Source organism: Notechis scutatus, chromosome Z, assembly GCF_049901735.1.
Source record: "Notechis scutatus isolate UNSWTSFEM ecotype Mainland chromosome Z, rNotScu1.2, whole genome shotgun sequence".
Taxonomy (NCBI): Eukaryota; Metazoa; Chordata; class Lepidosauria; order Squamata; family Elapidae; genus Notechis; species Notechis scutatus.
The window spans coordinates 92,097,957-92,112,594 of NC_142025.1; the positions used below are offsets into that span (position 1 = coordinate 92,097,957).

At 42.5% G+C, this 14,638-nt stretch overlaps 1 protein-coding gene across 3 annotated transcripts in view; it reads left to right on the forward strand.

Moving 5' to 3' along the window:
- Nucleotides 1–14,638, forward strand: part of GRB7 (growth factor receptor bound protein 7) — a 74,505-nt gene that overhangs the window by 52,527 nt on the left and 7,340 nt on the right. For all 3 annotated transcript variants that reach the window (XM_026679712.2, XM_087945732.1, XM_026679710.2), the window contains 5 exons: nucleotides 856–1,012; nucleotides 2,669–2,790; nucleotides 9,799–9,879; nucleotides 12,530–12,667; nucleotides 13,497–13,607. In XM_026679712.2, coding sequence (XP_026535497.1) covers nucleotides 856–1,012; nucleotides 2,669–2,790; nucleotides 9,799–9,879; nucleotides 12,530–12,667; nucleotides 13,497–13,607 — 609 coding nt within the window. The remainder of the gene's footprint in view (nucleotides 1–855; nucleotides 1,013–2,668; nucleotides 2,791–9,798; nucleotides 9,880–12,529; nucleotides 12,668–13,496; nucleotides 13,608–14,638) is intronic.

The following is a 14,638-nucleotide window of genomic DNA, read 5'->3' on the forward strand; positions in this document are numbered from 1 at the left end:
ATATTTATAATACATTTCATCTTCATTATCAGGAATTAGAATACAGGACTATCAATAATTATGAGAAATTGTTTTGGATAATGTCATTTAATAAACTGATCAATAGATCTTCAATTATTTTTAAGCATAATATATTTAACTGAATTCTGTTACTTGAATTTATGATTTACTCCCTCTTGTGGAATAACTGAAGTGTAGCAAAGATGTTTCAGAACTGACTCATTCATAAACACGTAAGATCAGAGCTGGTCATTTGACATTGTTTAAACATCTTATATCCATCAGTAGCCAATCAGTAGCCATCTTGTAGCAACTTCCAATTTTCTTTACAGCAGTTATACATTGCATTTATATTTTATTCTTTCTCTCTACAGCTGTATCATGGCTCCCCTCTTTCCATATCCTATCCTTTCTAATTGTGAAACCCATAAATTACAAGTTCTTTTTTTCCATTTTCAGACAAAAATCCATGAAGGATTTCCAGTCACTGATAAATATATTTGTTATCTTTTCCCTAATCAAGCAAGTCAGTTTAGCCATTTTTACAAATTCTGTCCTCTTCATTAACTTTCTTTACATGTATTTCAGAGTTTTTCTTTGTTTGTGGGTATAATATTTTGCTGCAGTACCATTTTCAAAGAATGAAGTACAAGTTACTGTATATTGTTATTGTTTAGAAATTTATTTCAAAAAGAAAAACTTGGAGAAGAAAAACCAGGAAATTGGAGTACACGAATTGTATGTGTATTTGCATAAGAATTCTTAAATTTGTTCTTATATCTTTGCTCACAGGTTGAACAGGCCAGTCCTAGTAAGTGCTGGAGCTTATTCTCGGACTCTTTTCTATTCTCACAGGTAGTAAAAGTTTACAGTGAAGATCATACCTGCTGCTCTTTGGAAATCACAGCAGGGACCACGGCCCGTCATGTTTGTGAGATGCTGGTGCAGAAAACTCATTCTTTGCATGATGACTGCTGGTCTTTGGTAGAGGTCTATCATCACTTATCTCTAGGTGAGGAGGAAAAGAAAGAAAGTCCAGACCGCGAGTATACATGTGCATGCATTCATACCCACAAACACACCTTCGGTCAGATATAGCCATCACTCTTCACGCTGCTCTGACTCATCTAGAACAGGGGCTCTGTGAGGATGCTTTTTGTAGATTTTAGTTCTGCATTTCACACAATTCTTCCACATAGACTAGTGTCTGAACTTCTAGACCTTGGGCTTTCTAATTCAGTCTGCCTTTGGATTATGGATTTCCTGTCTGGCCGCTCATAGAGGGTCAGATTAGGTAATCATACCTCTTCAGCCCTTATTCTTAACACTGGTACACCACAGGGTTGCGTGTTGCTCTGTACTCTTTATACGTTATACTTTACTCTATATTCTTTACATGCGTGACTGCATTCCCACTCACACTAGTAATACTATTAGTAAATTTGCAGATGATACAACATTGGTGGGACTTATCTCTGGGGGGGATGAGTCTGCCTACCGAGATGAGGTGGACCGGTTGCTTTTGTGGTGTGGAGACAATAACCTGGTCCTCAACACTAGTAAGACCAAGGAGCTTATAGTGGACTATAGAAGGAACTGATCAGACATCCAGCCCTTGCTTATCAATGGAGACCGAGTGAAGCAAGTGGCCAGTTTTTAAGTTTCTGGGTGTTACCATAAAAGAGGACCTGACCTGGGGTGCTCCCATTGAAGCACTGGTCAGAAGGACCCAGCAGAGATTATACTACCTGAGACTTCTCAGAAAACAACATCTGAATGAAAAACTGCTGCGTTCTACCATAGACAATATCTTAACTGACTGCACCTGTGTATGGTTTGCCAATTGCACAGTGGCAGATAGGAAAGCACTCCAGAGGGTTAACGTCATTGTCCAGAACGTCATTGGTTGCCTTCTCCCCTCTTTGGAAGAGCTTTATAGCTCCCACTGCCTTAAGAAAGTTCAAAACATTCTCAAAGATCCATCTCATCCTGGACACCCTTTTTTTGGACTATTACCATCTGGCAGACGGTACAGAATAATATAAACAAGCACAAATAGGCTGAAAAACAGCTTCTATCCCAGGGCAATATCTCTTTTGAATTCTGCTGTATAGTGCAGTGTTGGTGCAGTGATGGGGGTTTTCGGTTCAATGTGTGGAGTGTGAAGGATGTGTATCTGTGTTTATTTTCATGGTCATGGTCATGATGTGCACTGAAGATGGTGTTTGATTTTGTGGTGCAATGACTAAACTAAATATATCCAGAAACGTTTTTACAAATAAAAACGAACTTTTTGCAATGAGAAGCAAAGACGCTCAAGTGTTCCCCATTTTGGGGGCCTAGTTCTCACATAGGTTGGTCCCATGTAAAAGAATGCTTCACCATATAAAATAATTCCTAGAATATAAATAATTAGAATATAAAGGAGTAGAATTTATCTATTTTTTATGTAAAAGAAATCAAAACTCCTATGTAATTCCCCTACCTGAATCTAAAATGTTCAGAGACTGGGGAAAATTAGGTTACAAAGTGGGATCAGATAATTGAACATGATGGCTAACAGATTTTTCCAGTTGCTTGTCTGTATGCATCTAGCATTTTAAAAGACCCGCTGAATGTAGATATGATGTTAACATAGTGTGTTTCATTCTCCCATTGTTTTCTCTAGAACGGATCTTAGAAGACCATGAGTCTGTGGTAGAGGTTCAGGCCACATGGCCTGTGGGAGGTGATAGTCGATTTGTCTTCCGGAAGAATTATGCTAAATATGAGCTGTTCAAGAGCTCACCAGTAAGTTGGAACAACTTTAAAAGTAGCAACAAACGTCATTTTAATCCTGTGATTTGCAGTTATTTCATTTTTAAACAATACCAAATTTCAGGAATGAAATAGTGTTCCCTGATGCTATTGTAAAAATTCTGTATTTCACATCTCTAATGTTAACCCCCCAAAATAATGATTCCCACAATGTGGTCGATAGATCACCAGTCATCCATAACTGCTTGCCTTGTAACACCGTTAGTTGGAGAAAAGGGGCGTTGGTCCTACCTGAATGCTTCTTCTCGGGCAGCCGAAGGGAGAATCCAGGATGGGTAGTCTCTAGTCTCCTAGCTCTGCAGACCGAGTTGAAAAACTGAGGACACACCCCCTGGTAACGGTCCCCAGTTCTGAACGATGTTGAAGCAAATTCAGCTGCTCCTTGTCTTCAAACAGATAGTTTATTGATACTGCAAAAAAAGGGACATTTCCTCCCTATTCTGACCAGACAGAATACAGGGTGGGACTGGATTCTCCCTTCAGCTCCCTGAGAAGAAGCGTTCAGGTAGGACCAATGCCCCTTCTCCACTGAGCCGAAGGGAGAACCCAGGATGGGACATACCAAAGCTGGCTGATGGCTGTCCTACAGGTGGGAGCTCGAGGTCCCCACTTCTACATGCACACCCTGCAGGACTCGTCTTCCAAAGGACGCCTCCGCTGAGGCAAAGGAGTCAATTTTGTAATGCCTTATGAATGGAGTCACTGATGACCAGGTCGCAGCTCTACAAATGTCCAGAATCGATGCCTGCGTTGCCCAGGCTACGGTGGTTGCTGCACTTCTGGTTGAGTGCTGTGATCCTCCTGGGCACAGGAAGGCTCTGTAACTCATAGGCCCTTGCAATGCAGGCTCTGAGCCAGCGACCTACTGTGGAAGGTGTCACCCTGAGACCTAAAGTTGACAGCTGAAAGGAAACAAGACTTCCGTCCTCCTAAAAGAAGAAGTTCCTTTAATGTAAATACGGAGGGCCCTCCTAACGTCCAAGGTGTGCCATTTTTTCTCTAGTGCATGGGTAGGCTCAGGGCAGAAATTAGGCAAAATCAACTCCTGTGAACGATGGAATAAGGAGTTCACCTTGGGCAGGAAGGTAGGGTCCAACCGCAGAACCACCCTGTCTGCATGGAATACACACAGATCCTGCCTGATGGATAAGGCGGCCAACTCCGAAATATGCCTGGCCGAGGTAATGGCTACCAAGAATGACACTTTGCACGTGAGAAGGCGAAGGCAGACTTCACGTAAAGGTTCAAATGGGGGAGAAGTTAGTGCCTGCAGGACCTTAGGCAAATCCCAGGTGGGGTAGCGGTGGCCTCAGATTCATGGCTCCCCTAAGGAAGACCCTAGGGTGTTGGGCCAGAGAAATAGAGCCCTTGACTGAAATCACTGAGGCCAAGGCAGCCACCTGTCTCTTCAAGGAATTGGGGGCGAGACCTTTATCCAACCCGTCCTGCAGGAACTCTAATACCTTTGCAACAGAAACCCCAGTGGGTTCCAATTGGTGACAAGCGCACCAACTGCAGAAAATCTTCTGCAGTTGCTATCCTGGTCATGGAAGGTCTTCTGGCTGCCTGGATGGTCTGAATGACCTTTGTGGAAAACTTCTCCCATTTCAGGATTCCCCCGCTCAAGCGCCAGAAGGTCAACCGAAACCAGGCTGGATCTGCGTGCTCAATCGGGCCCTGGCTGAAGGAGATCTTGTGCAGAGGAATTCTCCAGGGTCTGGTGACTGACAGGCCATCAGGTCGGCGAACCAAGGACGCCTGGGCCAGTAAGGGGCTACCAACAGAACTTCCGCCCTTTCTATCAGTACTTTCCTGATTGCCCCTGGAATCAGGGGAAGGGGTGGAAGGCATACAATAGTCCCTGGGCCACCTGCACCAGAGAGCGTTGACCCTTTCTGCTCCTCAGGCAGGGAATCGAGCAAAGAACCTCGGGAGGTGCGTGTTCTCTGGTGATGCAAAGAGATCCAGAATCGGGCAGCTGAAGCGTTCCGTCATCTCCTGGAATAGACTGGGATTCAGTCGCCATTCTGACTGGTTGACTGTGGCCCTGCTCAACCAGTCTGCTTGCACGTTGGATACTCCCGAGATATGTTCTGCTCATAGGGACAACAGGTTTCTCTCCGCCCACCTGCACAATTGAGTTGCTTCCAGCATTAGAGATCTGGAGCGTGTGCCCCCCTGCCAGTTTATGTGGGCCTTGGTAGCCACATTGTCCATGAGGAGAAGCACATGTCTCCCCACCACCTCTTGCCTTAGATCCTTGAGCGCTAAGTGGGCAGCCCTGAGCTCTAGCCAATTTATGTTGTGGGTGAGCTCCTCTCGTGACCACCTCCCCTGGGTGACCTGGACTCCCAAGTGGGTCCCCCAACCATAGAGACTGGCGTTGGTGGTAATGGTAATCCTCTGGGGTTCCCTGTACAAGCATCCCTGAACTAGGGCTCGGGACTGCCACCAATGGAGGGAACGAAGAACTGGCAAGGGGACGTGAACCTCCTTGGAGAGTTGCCCCTGCTCGCCCTCTGGTAAGGGAGCAAGAACCACTGAAGTGTTCGGGCATGGAAGCGGGCCCATGGGACAATCCCGATACACTATATCATCTTGCCAAGAAGTTGAGACAGCAAGATGATAGGTGCCTCTCTGGAAGACAGGATCAGCGACGTGACTTCCCTGATACTGTCTCAACGCTCCTGTGAGAGAAAAACCTGTCCAGCCAAGGTGTCTATAATGGCCCCCAAATGCAAGATCCGAGTAGATGGTACTAGGTGGCATTTGTCCAGGTTTATCGAGAACCCATGCTCTCAAAGAATCCTGATTTGTCGACATCAGATCCTCCTCTGCCTGGGGTCTGGAAGAGGATGCTATCAGGATGTTGTCCAAATAGCATTGGATCCTTATGGGTAAGGTTCTGAGGTGTGCCGCTACCACTGCCAAGAGCTTGGTAAAAGTCTGAAGGGCTGATGACGGGCCGAACGGAAGAGCCCTGTATTGAAAATGGTGGCCACCATAGCAAAACCTCAGGAACTGACGGTGGTTGGGGTGTATGGGCACATGGAGATAGGCCTCCATCAAGTCTACCGAGGCCAAAAAATCTCCCTCCTGCAGTCCCTCTAGAATGGAGTGGAGGGAGTGCATCTTGAACCTTCGGTAGATTAGATGTCTGTTGAGCCCTTTCAGGTTGAGGATTGCTCGTCACCCTCCGAGGCCTTTGGAATCACAAACAACATTGAATAGAAACCCTGTCTCTCCTGGTTCACTGGAACCGGCTGGATGGCCCGAATGTTCAGCAGATGGTGGATCGCTGATTCCATGAGATCCCTCATTGAGAGGTCCCTGGACATGGGGCAGCACACAAAGGCTCTTGGGGGGGGGGGGAGAGAAACTCTAGAGAGAGACCTGACCGTAAGGTTGACAGGATCCAAACGTCCATTGTGGTCTGTTCCCACCTCTGCCAGAACAGTCCCAGATGGCCCCCTATGGGGGATGAGGCTCGGGCATCACTTGTTGCGCCTGAATGGTCTGTTGGAACCCCTAAAGGACCTTCTGCCCTCTTGCCTCTGATGCCCTCTGGCGGCAAAGGCCTGTCTATCGGCCTGAGAAGAGGATCTCTGGAAAAAGGGCCTACTTTGACGGGGAAAGCCTGCCCCAGCTTCCCCCGTTTAAAGGAGGGCTTCCTGTAGTAGGGATGAGACCTGTAATCTAAGTGCCTCTCCTGGGAGGGCAGGATCTTTTGCTTGTCCCTGGTTTCTGTCAAAAAGGGATCCAGGGCTTCCCCAAAAAGCCTCTCTCCCTTAAAGGGAGCCGACACCAGCTTCCATTTGGTTCTGACTTCCATCTGCCAATTTCTTAGCCAGAGAAGCCTGCGTGCTGTTATGGAAGAGGCCATGGCTCTGGAAGAAAATTTGGCTGACGTGAGGGTGGCATCAGCAGTTAATTGAGCTGCAGCTATAATCTTATTCAGGTCCTGATGCACCCTGAGATCCTCAGGTGGGATTATGTCCTGTAGCTGCCTCAGCCACTGCAAAGAGGCCCGAGTAAAAAAAAAGATGTGGTTGTCAATGCTCTGATGGCCCAGGAGATGGCATGATGAGCTCTCCGGAGCACCATCTCCTCCTTCTGGTCCTCTGTCTTTAGAACATCCTCCACATCAGGTGGAATGACAGATGAGGAAGCTAGGGCTACCACTGGGGCGAGTGTACATCCCAGGGGACTCCCACTGCTTTTTGACCAGGTTCAGAAACATCTGGGGCACAGGTACAGCATCCACCACAGATGCTTTCTCAGTGAACAGGAAATCCTCCTGATCTTTCTCCCTCAGTGGGAAGGTCCTGGGTGACCGTGTCCTTTTTGAGATGAGCCATGCTCTTGGCCGTAACCAGCAGAGTCTTGAAAAGAGCCAGCTGGAAAAGGCCCTTCAAGGAGGGGGGGGGACCTGCTACCTCCGACTCCACATCCGAAAAATCCCTTTCTGGAAGGAGGTCCCTTTCGGAGCCATAAATTTGGCTGCTTTCTGAAGCGGAGGCCGAGCACTCTCTGAAGTGGACCGGCTATTCAGCAGAAGCCTGCCCCTGCCCCTGCAGGACTCCTCTGCTAGGTTCCAAATAAGACAGCTGGCGCAGCTGGTTGACCTCTGCCTGCAATTCCTGTCTTATTGTCTGGGAGATCCAGGCTCTCATGAAGGATGGCATTTCTTGCATCTGGGTCTCCTCCGGTCGTAAGCCAGCTGCTGAAGGTGTAAAGGTGGCTGCAGGCACAGATCTGGCTCCACTGGAGACTTGGTCTGCAGGTGGCACCATCAAGATCCCCTGTGGTGGCTCAGAAAAATTGTGAGAGGTCTCAGCCCTGATTTGGAGGTTACCCTGCAAATCGTGGGTAATTGAGCCCCCAGAAGACCAGGCCGTCATATACTGCCTATCTACCAGTTGGTCTGGCTGCCTGTTATCTTGAGGAGGTAAAGTTTGAGGGGTTGCTCTGTATTCAGCCATCCTGGAATCTCTCACTGCCCTGTCAAACTGTTTGTCTATGGCTTTTTGTCTACGCCTGGCCTGTCTATCCTCAGCCCTAGAGGATCCCTTAGGGGCTAGAGCCCTGGCTCTAATCCTAGCTGCTGCCTCCAGACCAGCAGACCTGGGCTTGGGGGATCCCTTTACAGCCTCCTCTCTACCCTGCTGAGGAACTGACAATTCTTGATCAGCTCCCTTGGTGGCTATCTTTGAGCCCGCCAAAAATAACTGTCACTTGACAGGGGTAGAGAAAGGGAGAAAGAAGTAAAAATAAAATAAAATAAAAAATATTCCGCCTAAGCTGTCAGCTACAGCTACAGTAGCTGTCCACCACTTCAGGAGGCTAGTGCGACCCAAAGTGGTGAGCTCAGCCAAGCTCCGCAATTCAAAAGCCGAGTCAAGGAAAAAAAGTTGAAAAAACGGCTGCCTCTTTGAATTGCAGCAAGCCCTGACGGGCTGGCGCTGGCTGCACCGCAATTATCAGGCAGACTCAAGTGTCTCGCAGCTGCCACGGTGCTCTGGGGACTGGATGGGGGGGTCAGGATTTAATCCCAATGGCCAGAACCCCCCCAAGGGACAATCCTGGAGATGAACTGCAAGATTGTCCCTAAACTAAATAAATGGCCGCTGCCACCAAAAAGGGACAGAAGCGCTTAGTGCCAGCTGCGGCTCGTCCCAGGCAAGGGAAAGTGGATCGGGAGGAGGCGAGTTAAATAAGACACTGACTCCCACTCCAGCCCGGGCCACACGGGCTCTCAGGGTCACCTCCACTCAAATTTTGACAGAAAACAAAACAAAAACCAGTCCACCAGCAAGAAAAGTCAAAAATTAAATTAACAAGCAAAAAAAGACGAACCGGAAAAAAGGCGCGAAAAAATGAAAGTGCTAAACCGGCAAGCCGGCTAGCTGTCAAACCTGATCTAAGCAGGGGGTGAATATTCTTCTACAATCCTAACTATTCAGAGCCCTTAAAGGGTAGTCTGAACACGCTGAGACTGAGTGAAGAACTGGGGACCGTTACCAGGGAGTGTGTCTTCAGTTTTTCAACTTGGTCTGCAGAGCTAGGAGACTAGAGACTACCCATCCTGGATTCTCCCTTTGGCTCAGTGGAGAATAGATCAGTATAGAAACAGAAAACTGGTTCATTGAAGCAAAGAAGTGATAATAATACAAGCAACATGTGTACTATATTATAGCAAATTTATTTACCTCCTCCCCCAAAGTGAGCTTCTGTGTTATTAAAGTACAAACTGCTGTGAAGGACTTGTTTGTTTCATTGGGCAGTGCTCATACTTTAAAAAGTATGATTGTCCATGATTGAAGAAAATTTGAGAAGCATGATTTTGAAAATATTCTTTCTACAGAAACTGTTGTTGTCTAGCTTTTATACTTTATGATTAAATATATGCCTCAGAAAATCATTAACTGGCTAAGATGGCAATCTAATTTAATAATGATCCCTTTTATATTAGGTATTGGAATAATTATATTAGGTATTGGAATAATTATAGAGAGACAGTTTGATTGATGTATTGGTTAAGGCACCAGGATAAAAACCAGGAGACTGCAAGTTATAGTCTCTTTAGGTACAAAGCCAGCTGGGTGACATTGGACCAGTCATACAAAGGACGAAGGCAATGGTAAATCACTTCTGAAAAAAATGGCAAGAAAATTGCAGGGACTGGTCCAGGTAGTGAACAGGAATCAATATTAATCCAAAAATACCCAACTCCCCCAAAAAGAGTAAACATAAAATAACTTTTGTGGAAACTTGAAAGCCAAATTTTTACAATTTTAGTAGGGGTTTACAATACAAATATAAGCGCAATAAAATTTAAAAAAATCTAAAAATAAATCCACATTATAGCACTCAGACCACTTTTTCCCTTTGGTATTAAAACAGTATGTTTAAGAACACCATGATACAGTATATGACAGCCCAAATTCATGACATTGTTCTGCTTTCCTTTCTTGCCCATAGCAATCAATATTTCCTGAAGTTATGGTTTCCAGATGTCAGGATGCAGCTAATAAAGGCATGTCCCACCTAGAACTCATACAGGTAATTTTCTTTTTCCTTTACCTAAGAAACAAGTAATCATTTTTGTGCTAGGGATTACACTTATACATAGTGTGTGTGTGTGTCTATGCATTCATGTATTTTTGTGCATATATCTTCAGAAGCTTCTGTTTATGTGTGCATGCACATATTTATATTTATTAGGCTTAATGCTGCACAATCATAAGTGACTCTGAATAGCTTATAGATCTAGTAGTAAGATTATATAGATCAGTAATAAGATTAAAACAATATTAAAAAGAAATTCTACAAATATTCACTCTGGGGATGAGACAAAGACTCTTCAAATCCCAAAGGCTTGTTAAAATATAAATCACAGGATGTGTGATTGTGATTTGGTGATAATCACTGAGGAGAGATGTGCTCGTCTTTGGTTGACTATTTTTGCTCTGGGGTCTTTGGTTATGTAAAACAGACATTTTGACATTCGACATTTCGGCAACATTTCCCCCTCTTCAAAAATCATGCTACCAAATGTCAGTTTTGACAGTTTGTCACTGTTCTGTATTCTGTACAGTGGTAGGTTTGTCTTCTGTACAGATGCAGATAGATAAACTCAACAAAACATCCAAAACAAAGTACTTTTATTGGTTCATTAGGTATCCTCATAACTCACATTTGTGATGAAGTTCTTCTTTAATGACCAATCCTTTGCATATCTGCCTTGTAGGTAAAAAGATGGTTCTCTCCTATCCTTTTTCCCCTCATCTCGTAGCGATAGAAGTAGAATAGTTACCACGAGTCAGTGAATTCAGCCAAGAGTGAGGAAAACTCCTCTAACCCATGGAGGGTCAATTTTGTGACCAATCAGGATTACAGATGTGGTCACGTGACATGGACTACATTTCCCAGGATACCTTAACTAATTTTACCATGATACATTCCCTTAAGGGGACAGCTCACAATTGCTACCTAACTAATCCAATTCCCATACACTGGCTGGACAGCACAGTCACACATTTACAAGAAAAAAATATTTGCAATCCAGGATGTGCAAAAAGGGAACTTGGGTCATTCCTGCTTTACTCATTCAGTTTTTTCAGTTCCCCTATCATTCAAAAGGAGAAAACAGAGCTCTTGGATGCTTTGATACAGAAACTAGTTACTGGCACTTTATATTGGACAGGAAACAGCCAGAAATTTGCACTATAAGTTATATCACCTTAGTTATTTACCCATTACGAAAGGAAGGAATATACTATATCTGTAAAATTTTGCACAATATGAATAAAATGTTCAAAACTTTTATTGTAAAAGTTATTTATTCATTGGCAACCAATTCTAGCCAGAGAAGGAATATATTTCTCCATACAGTATGCAATTAGGTTAATTGCCTTAATTTTGGATGGCTTTAAAAACAGTAGACAGATTCATAAAGGACAAGAGTTTTCCAGAAATTACTTAATACTGTGTAAATATATTTGTTTCCTATATTTTTCATTTTTAAAATGTCACTTGAATTTAAACTATGTCAACTTTTTATGGCTGGATTTTCTGCTTTTTGTTGCTGGAAGGTACTTGTTTAAAAATTAAGTATACCTGTTGGTCTCTGGGATGTGGTAATGATTTCTGGAAGTTTGGAGAGAGTTTAAAAGGTGAAAGGAGGCTTCAGACATACATTTTGCCCTGTAATTCCCCCTCTGCATCCATTACCAATCTCTGGAAAAACCTAGGGCTGCTATATGTGGTCCATAAAAATCCATATGACCGCTAAATATTGGCGGATTTCCTGCCATCAGATAGTCAAGTAAATTTTCATAGTTCAGATATGATAGTTCTGTGTTTTGTTTTTAAATGAGGCAGAATAGATCTAACCAACCATATTATCCCAAACCTGCATTATTACAAGCAAGTTGTGATGATAACATGACTTGGGATGCTTGGGATGGGGGGCACAGAATGAATAACAGATCACATGAGAATACAGGTTGTGTACACCTGGATTTTCAAAATATATAATACATCTTTTTTTTTCTTTTTTTTTGCTCTATCCCTGGTGAAATAACATTCATACCTTGGTATTCAACTGCTTCAAAACTTGTTGAATTTGGTACTCAGCGCGTTTTGAAGAGAAAATCTTGCCATGGGGCTCATTTTTCTCCCAGTATTTGACACACAGTAGAACTTGCTGATGTTGGCTGCCTCATAACTTGCTACTCCTTCCTGTTGAAATAAAAGGTCATGTGGTAAATCACATGGTTTGCTTGGTACTCATCATTTTTAGTAGTTGTTGCTCTGCCCAGAATGAATTAGCATTGAATACCAAGTTACCACTGTAGGTTTTTTTGACAACCAAAACATCTTTTAAGGAGTTTTAAGGAGAAAATACAACAACTACACTCTCTGTGTCAAGAGTACCAATGATATTACCTAGTTTGGCTATGAAACATTTACAAGAAGAAAACTAAGCTCAGCAAACAGCAGGATGTCAACAAGTACTTTAGAAATATGAAAATTTCATATTCCCAGGTTTGCATGCTATAAATTTATATCATGCAACACAGAACTTCCATAATTTTCCCTCCTCCCATAATTCCCCCCATTCAAAAAGAAGCAATTCAAGCCATTATCAAGGAAAACTACCAGTAAATTTGTAATGCAGCCTGAATCTTTAATTCCATTTTTCTCCCAGAATGTTCTAAATTCAGGAAGCTGTCCTGAAATTCAAGGATTCTTGCATCTGAAGGAAGTTGGGCGCAAAGCCTGGAAAAGATTTTACTTTTCTCTGCGGCGTTCTGGGCTCTATTACTCAACAAAAGGCATGTCAAAAGTAAGTTTGTGAGTGCAAGATATAATGGAAGAATCCCTTGGTTTTTTTCGCTATGGATAACAGTTCTGAGTGTGTCTTGCAACAGTTTTCCCAGAAAGAAAAACAGCAGTCAAGATTAATCAACAGCAACATTTATAATAATGATGTTTGTGTGAAGTTTGACAGCAGAATCTGGTGATCTGGGACTTGGTATATCCAAGTGGAAACTGTCATACAAATCAGAGACTAAAGGAAGTAAAATTTATGCTTCCCAAATATTATGGATTTCTAGAATTCACTGGATATAAAATATGTTTAAGCCCAAATAAAATAACATCGATAATAACTTTCATCTTTGATAATAATACATTTCTCTTCAGCTTCTCAGTAATCCTTATAACCCTGTTTGAAGTAATTGATATTATTGTTCCCACATCTCTAAAATCAACTGGTGAATTCAAAGGAACTGGTGAACGTTTCTTGACTGCCGTGCTGTGTCTGTTCAGAAATTAAAAACTTGTATGTGTTATGGACATGTGCACATTTTCTTCTTTTATTTAGGGAACTCAGATGGGAACTGCACAAAATATAGTCCTCCTGGTCCATAATTTTTTTATTTTTTTAGTAGTTATGAAAGCTACTTTTTTCTGGACAAAGAAAAAATCTTTTAATTTAGTAGGATACTGAGTTTTGCATCAGATATTAAATTCAGTTCTTGGCCATATCTAATCGTGCATAGGTAGAATATACAGAATATATCTAAAACCCCAGATTCAACTGGTATGAAGTAAAATCTCATTTGTTAATATATATCTATATATATTATATTTTCTTGCCTCCCTTATGCTAGGACCCCCGGCATTTACAATATTGTGTTGACATAAATGAATCAGTCATTTATTATATAAGCCAAGGCAAAAAACAATATCACACGCCCACCGAGTATGGCTTTTGTATCAAGGTAAGACAAGTGAGAATTAATCTTGGGTTCATTCCACCTTTAATCTCTTTAATTTCCCTTTAACTTTAATTTTAAATTATCAGGTTCATTTAAAATACCCATAGAATTAAATATTCAGGTTCAGGTAAAATATACAATGAGTATTGTTCTTCAATTGGTAGATCAATCTATGACCCTAACTTTAACCTTTGATTCTCTTAGAAGTTGTGGTTTATAATTTTTAAAAAAATATTTTGAGGGTTCTTAATTTAATTCTTGGAACGTGGTAGCTCAGTGGCTAAGATGCTGAGGTTGTCGATCAGAAAGGTCGGCAGTTCGGCGGTTCAAATCCCTAGTGATCTGCCATTAATTGTCCCAGCTTCTGCTAACCTAGCAGTTTGAAAACATGTAAAAATGCAAGTAGAAAAATAGGGACCACTTTGGTGGGAAGGTAACAGCGTTCCGTGTGCCTTTTGCATTTAGTCATGCCAATACATAACCATGGAGACATTTTCGGATAGCTCTGGCTCTTCAGCTTTGTAATGGAGATGAGCACCGCCCCCTAGAGCCAGAAATGACTAGCATGTATGTGTGAGGGGAACTTTTATCTTTACCTAATTTAACTCTCAATATCCAAGTAACTATATTTTATTAATGTACTATTATTGAGCCTAGAGGGGCAGGAATTTTTTTTAAAATAATAATAATAATTTTGTTTTAATGTTTCATTCTGTTTTTAGTATCTAAAGGCTTGCTTTTAAACCTTTTTACACAGTTTGCATATCTATTTTATCTTTTCAATTGGTTTTTAATTTTTTTGTATTTTAATCCTGGGCCCAAACTCAGGAAGAGTTGCAATAAGCATCCACTCTGAAGTTTGAACTGGGAATAACTTAATTTTCCTGACAAGCCCAATATGAAAAGAATAGAACTACCATTATTTAAAGGTTGATGAAAATAAACAAACTCAGAAAAAGTAAAGCAAGAGCATATGGATATGTATTTTGGGCATTTGAGATCCTGATTTTGATACATTACTCAATTTTCTTAAA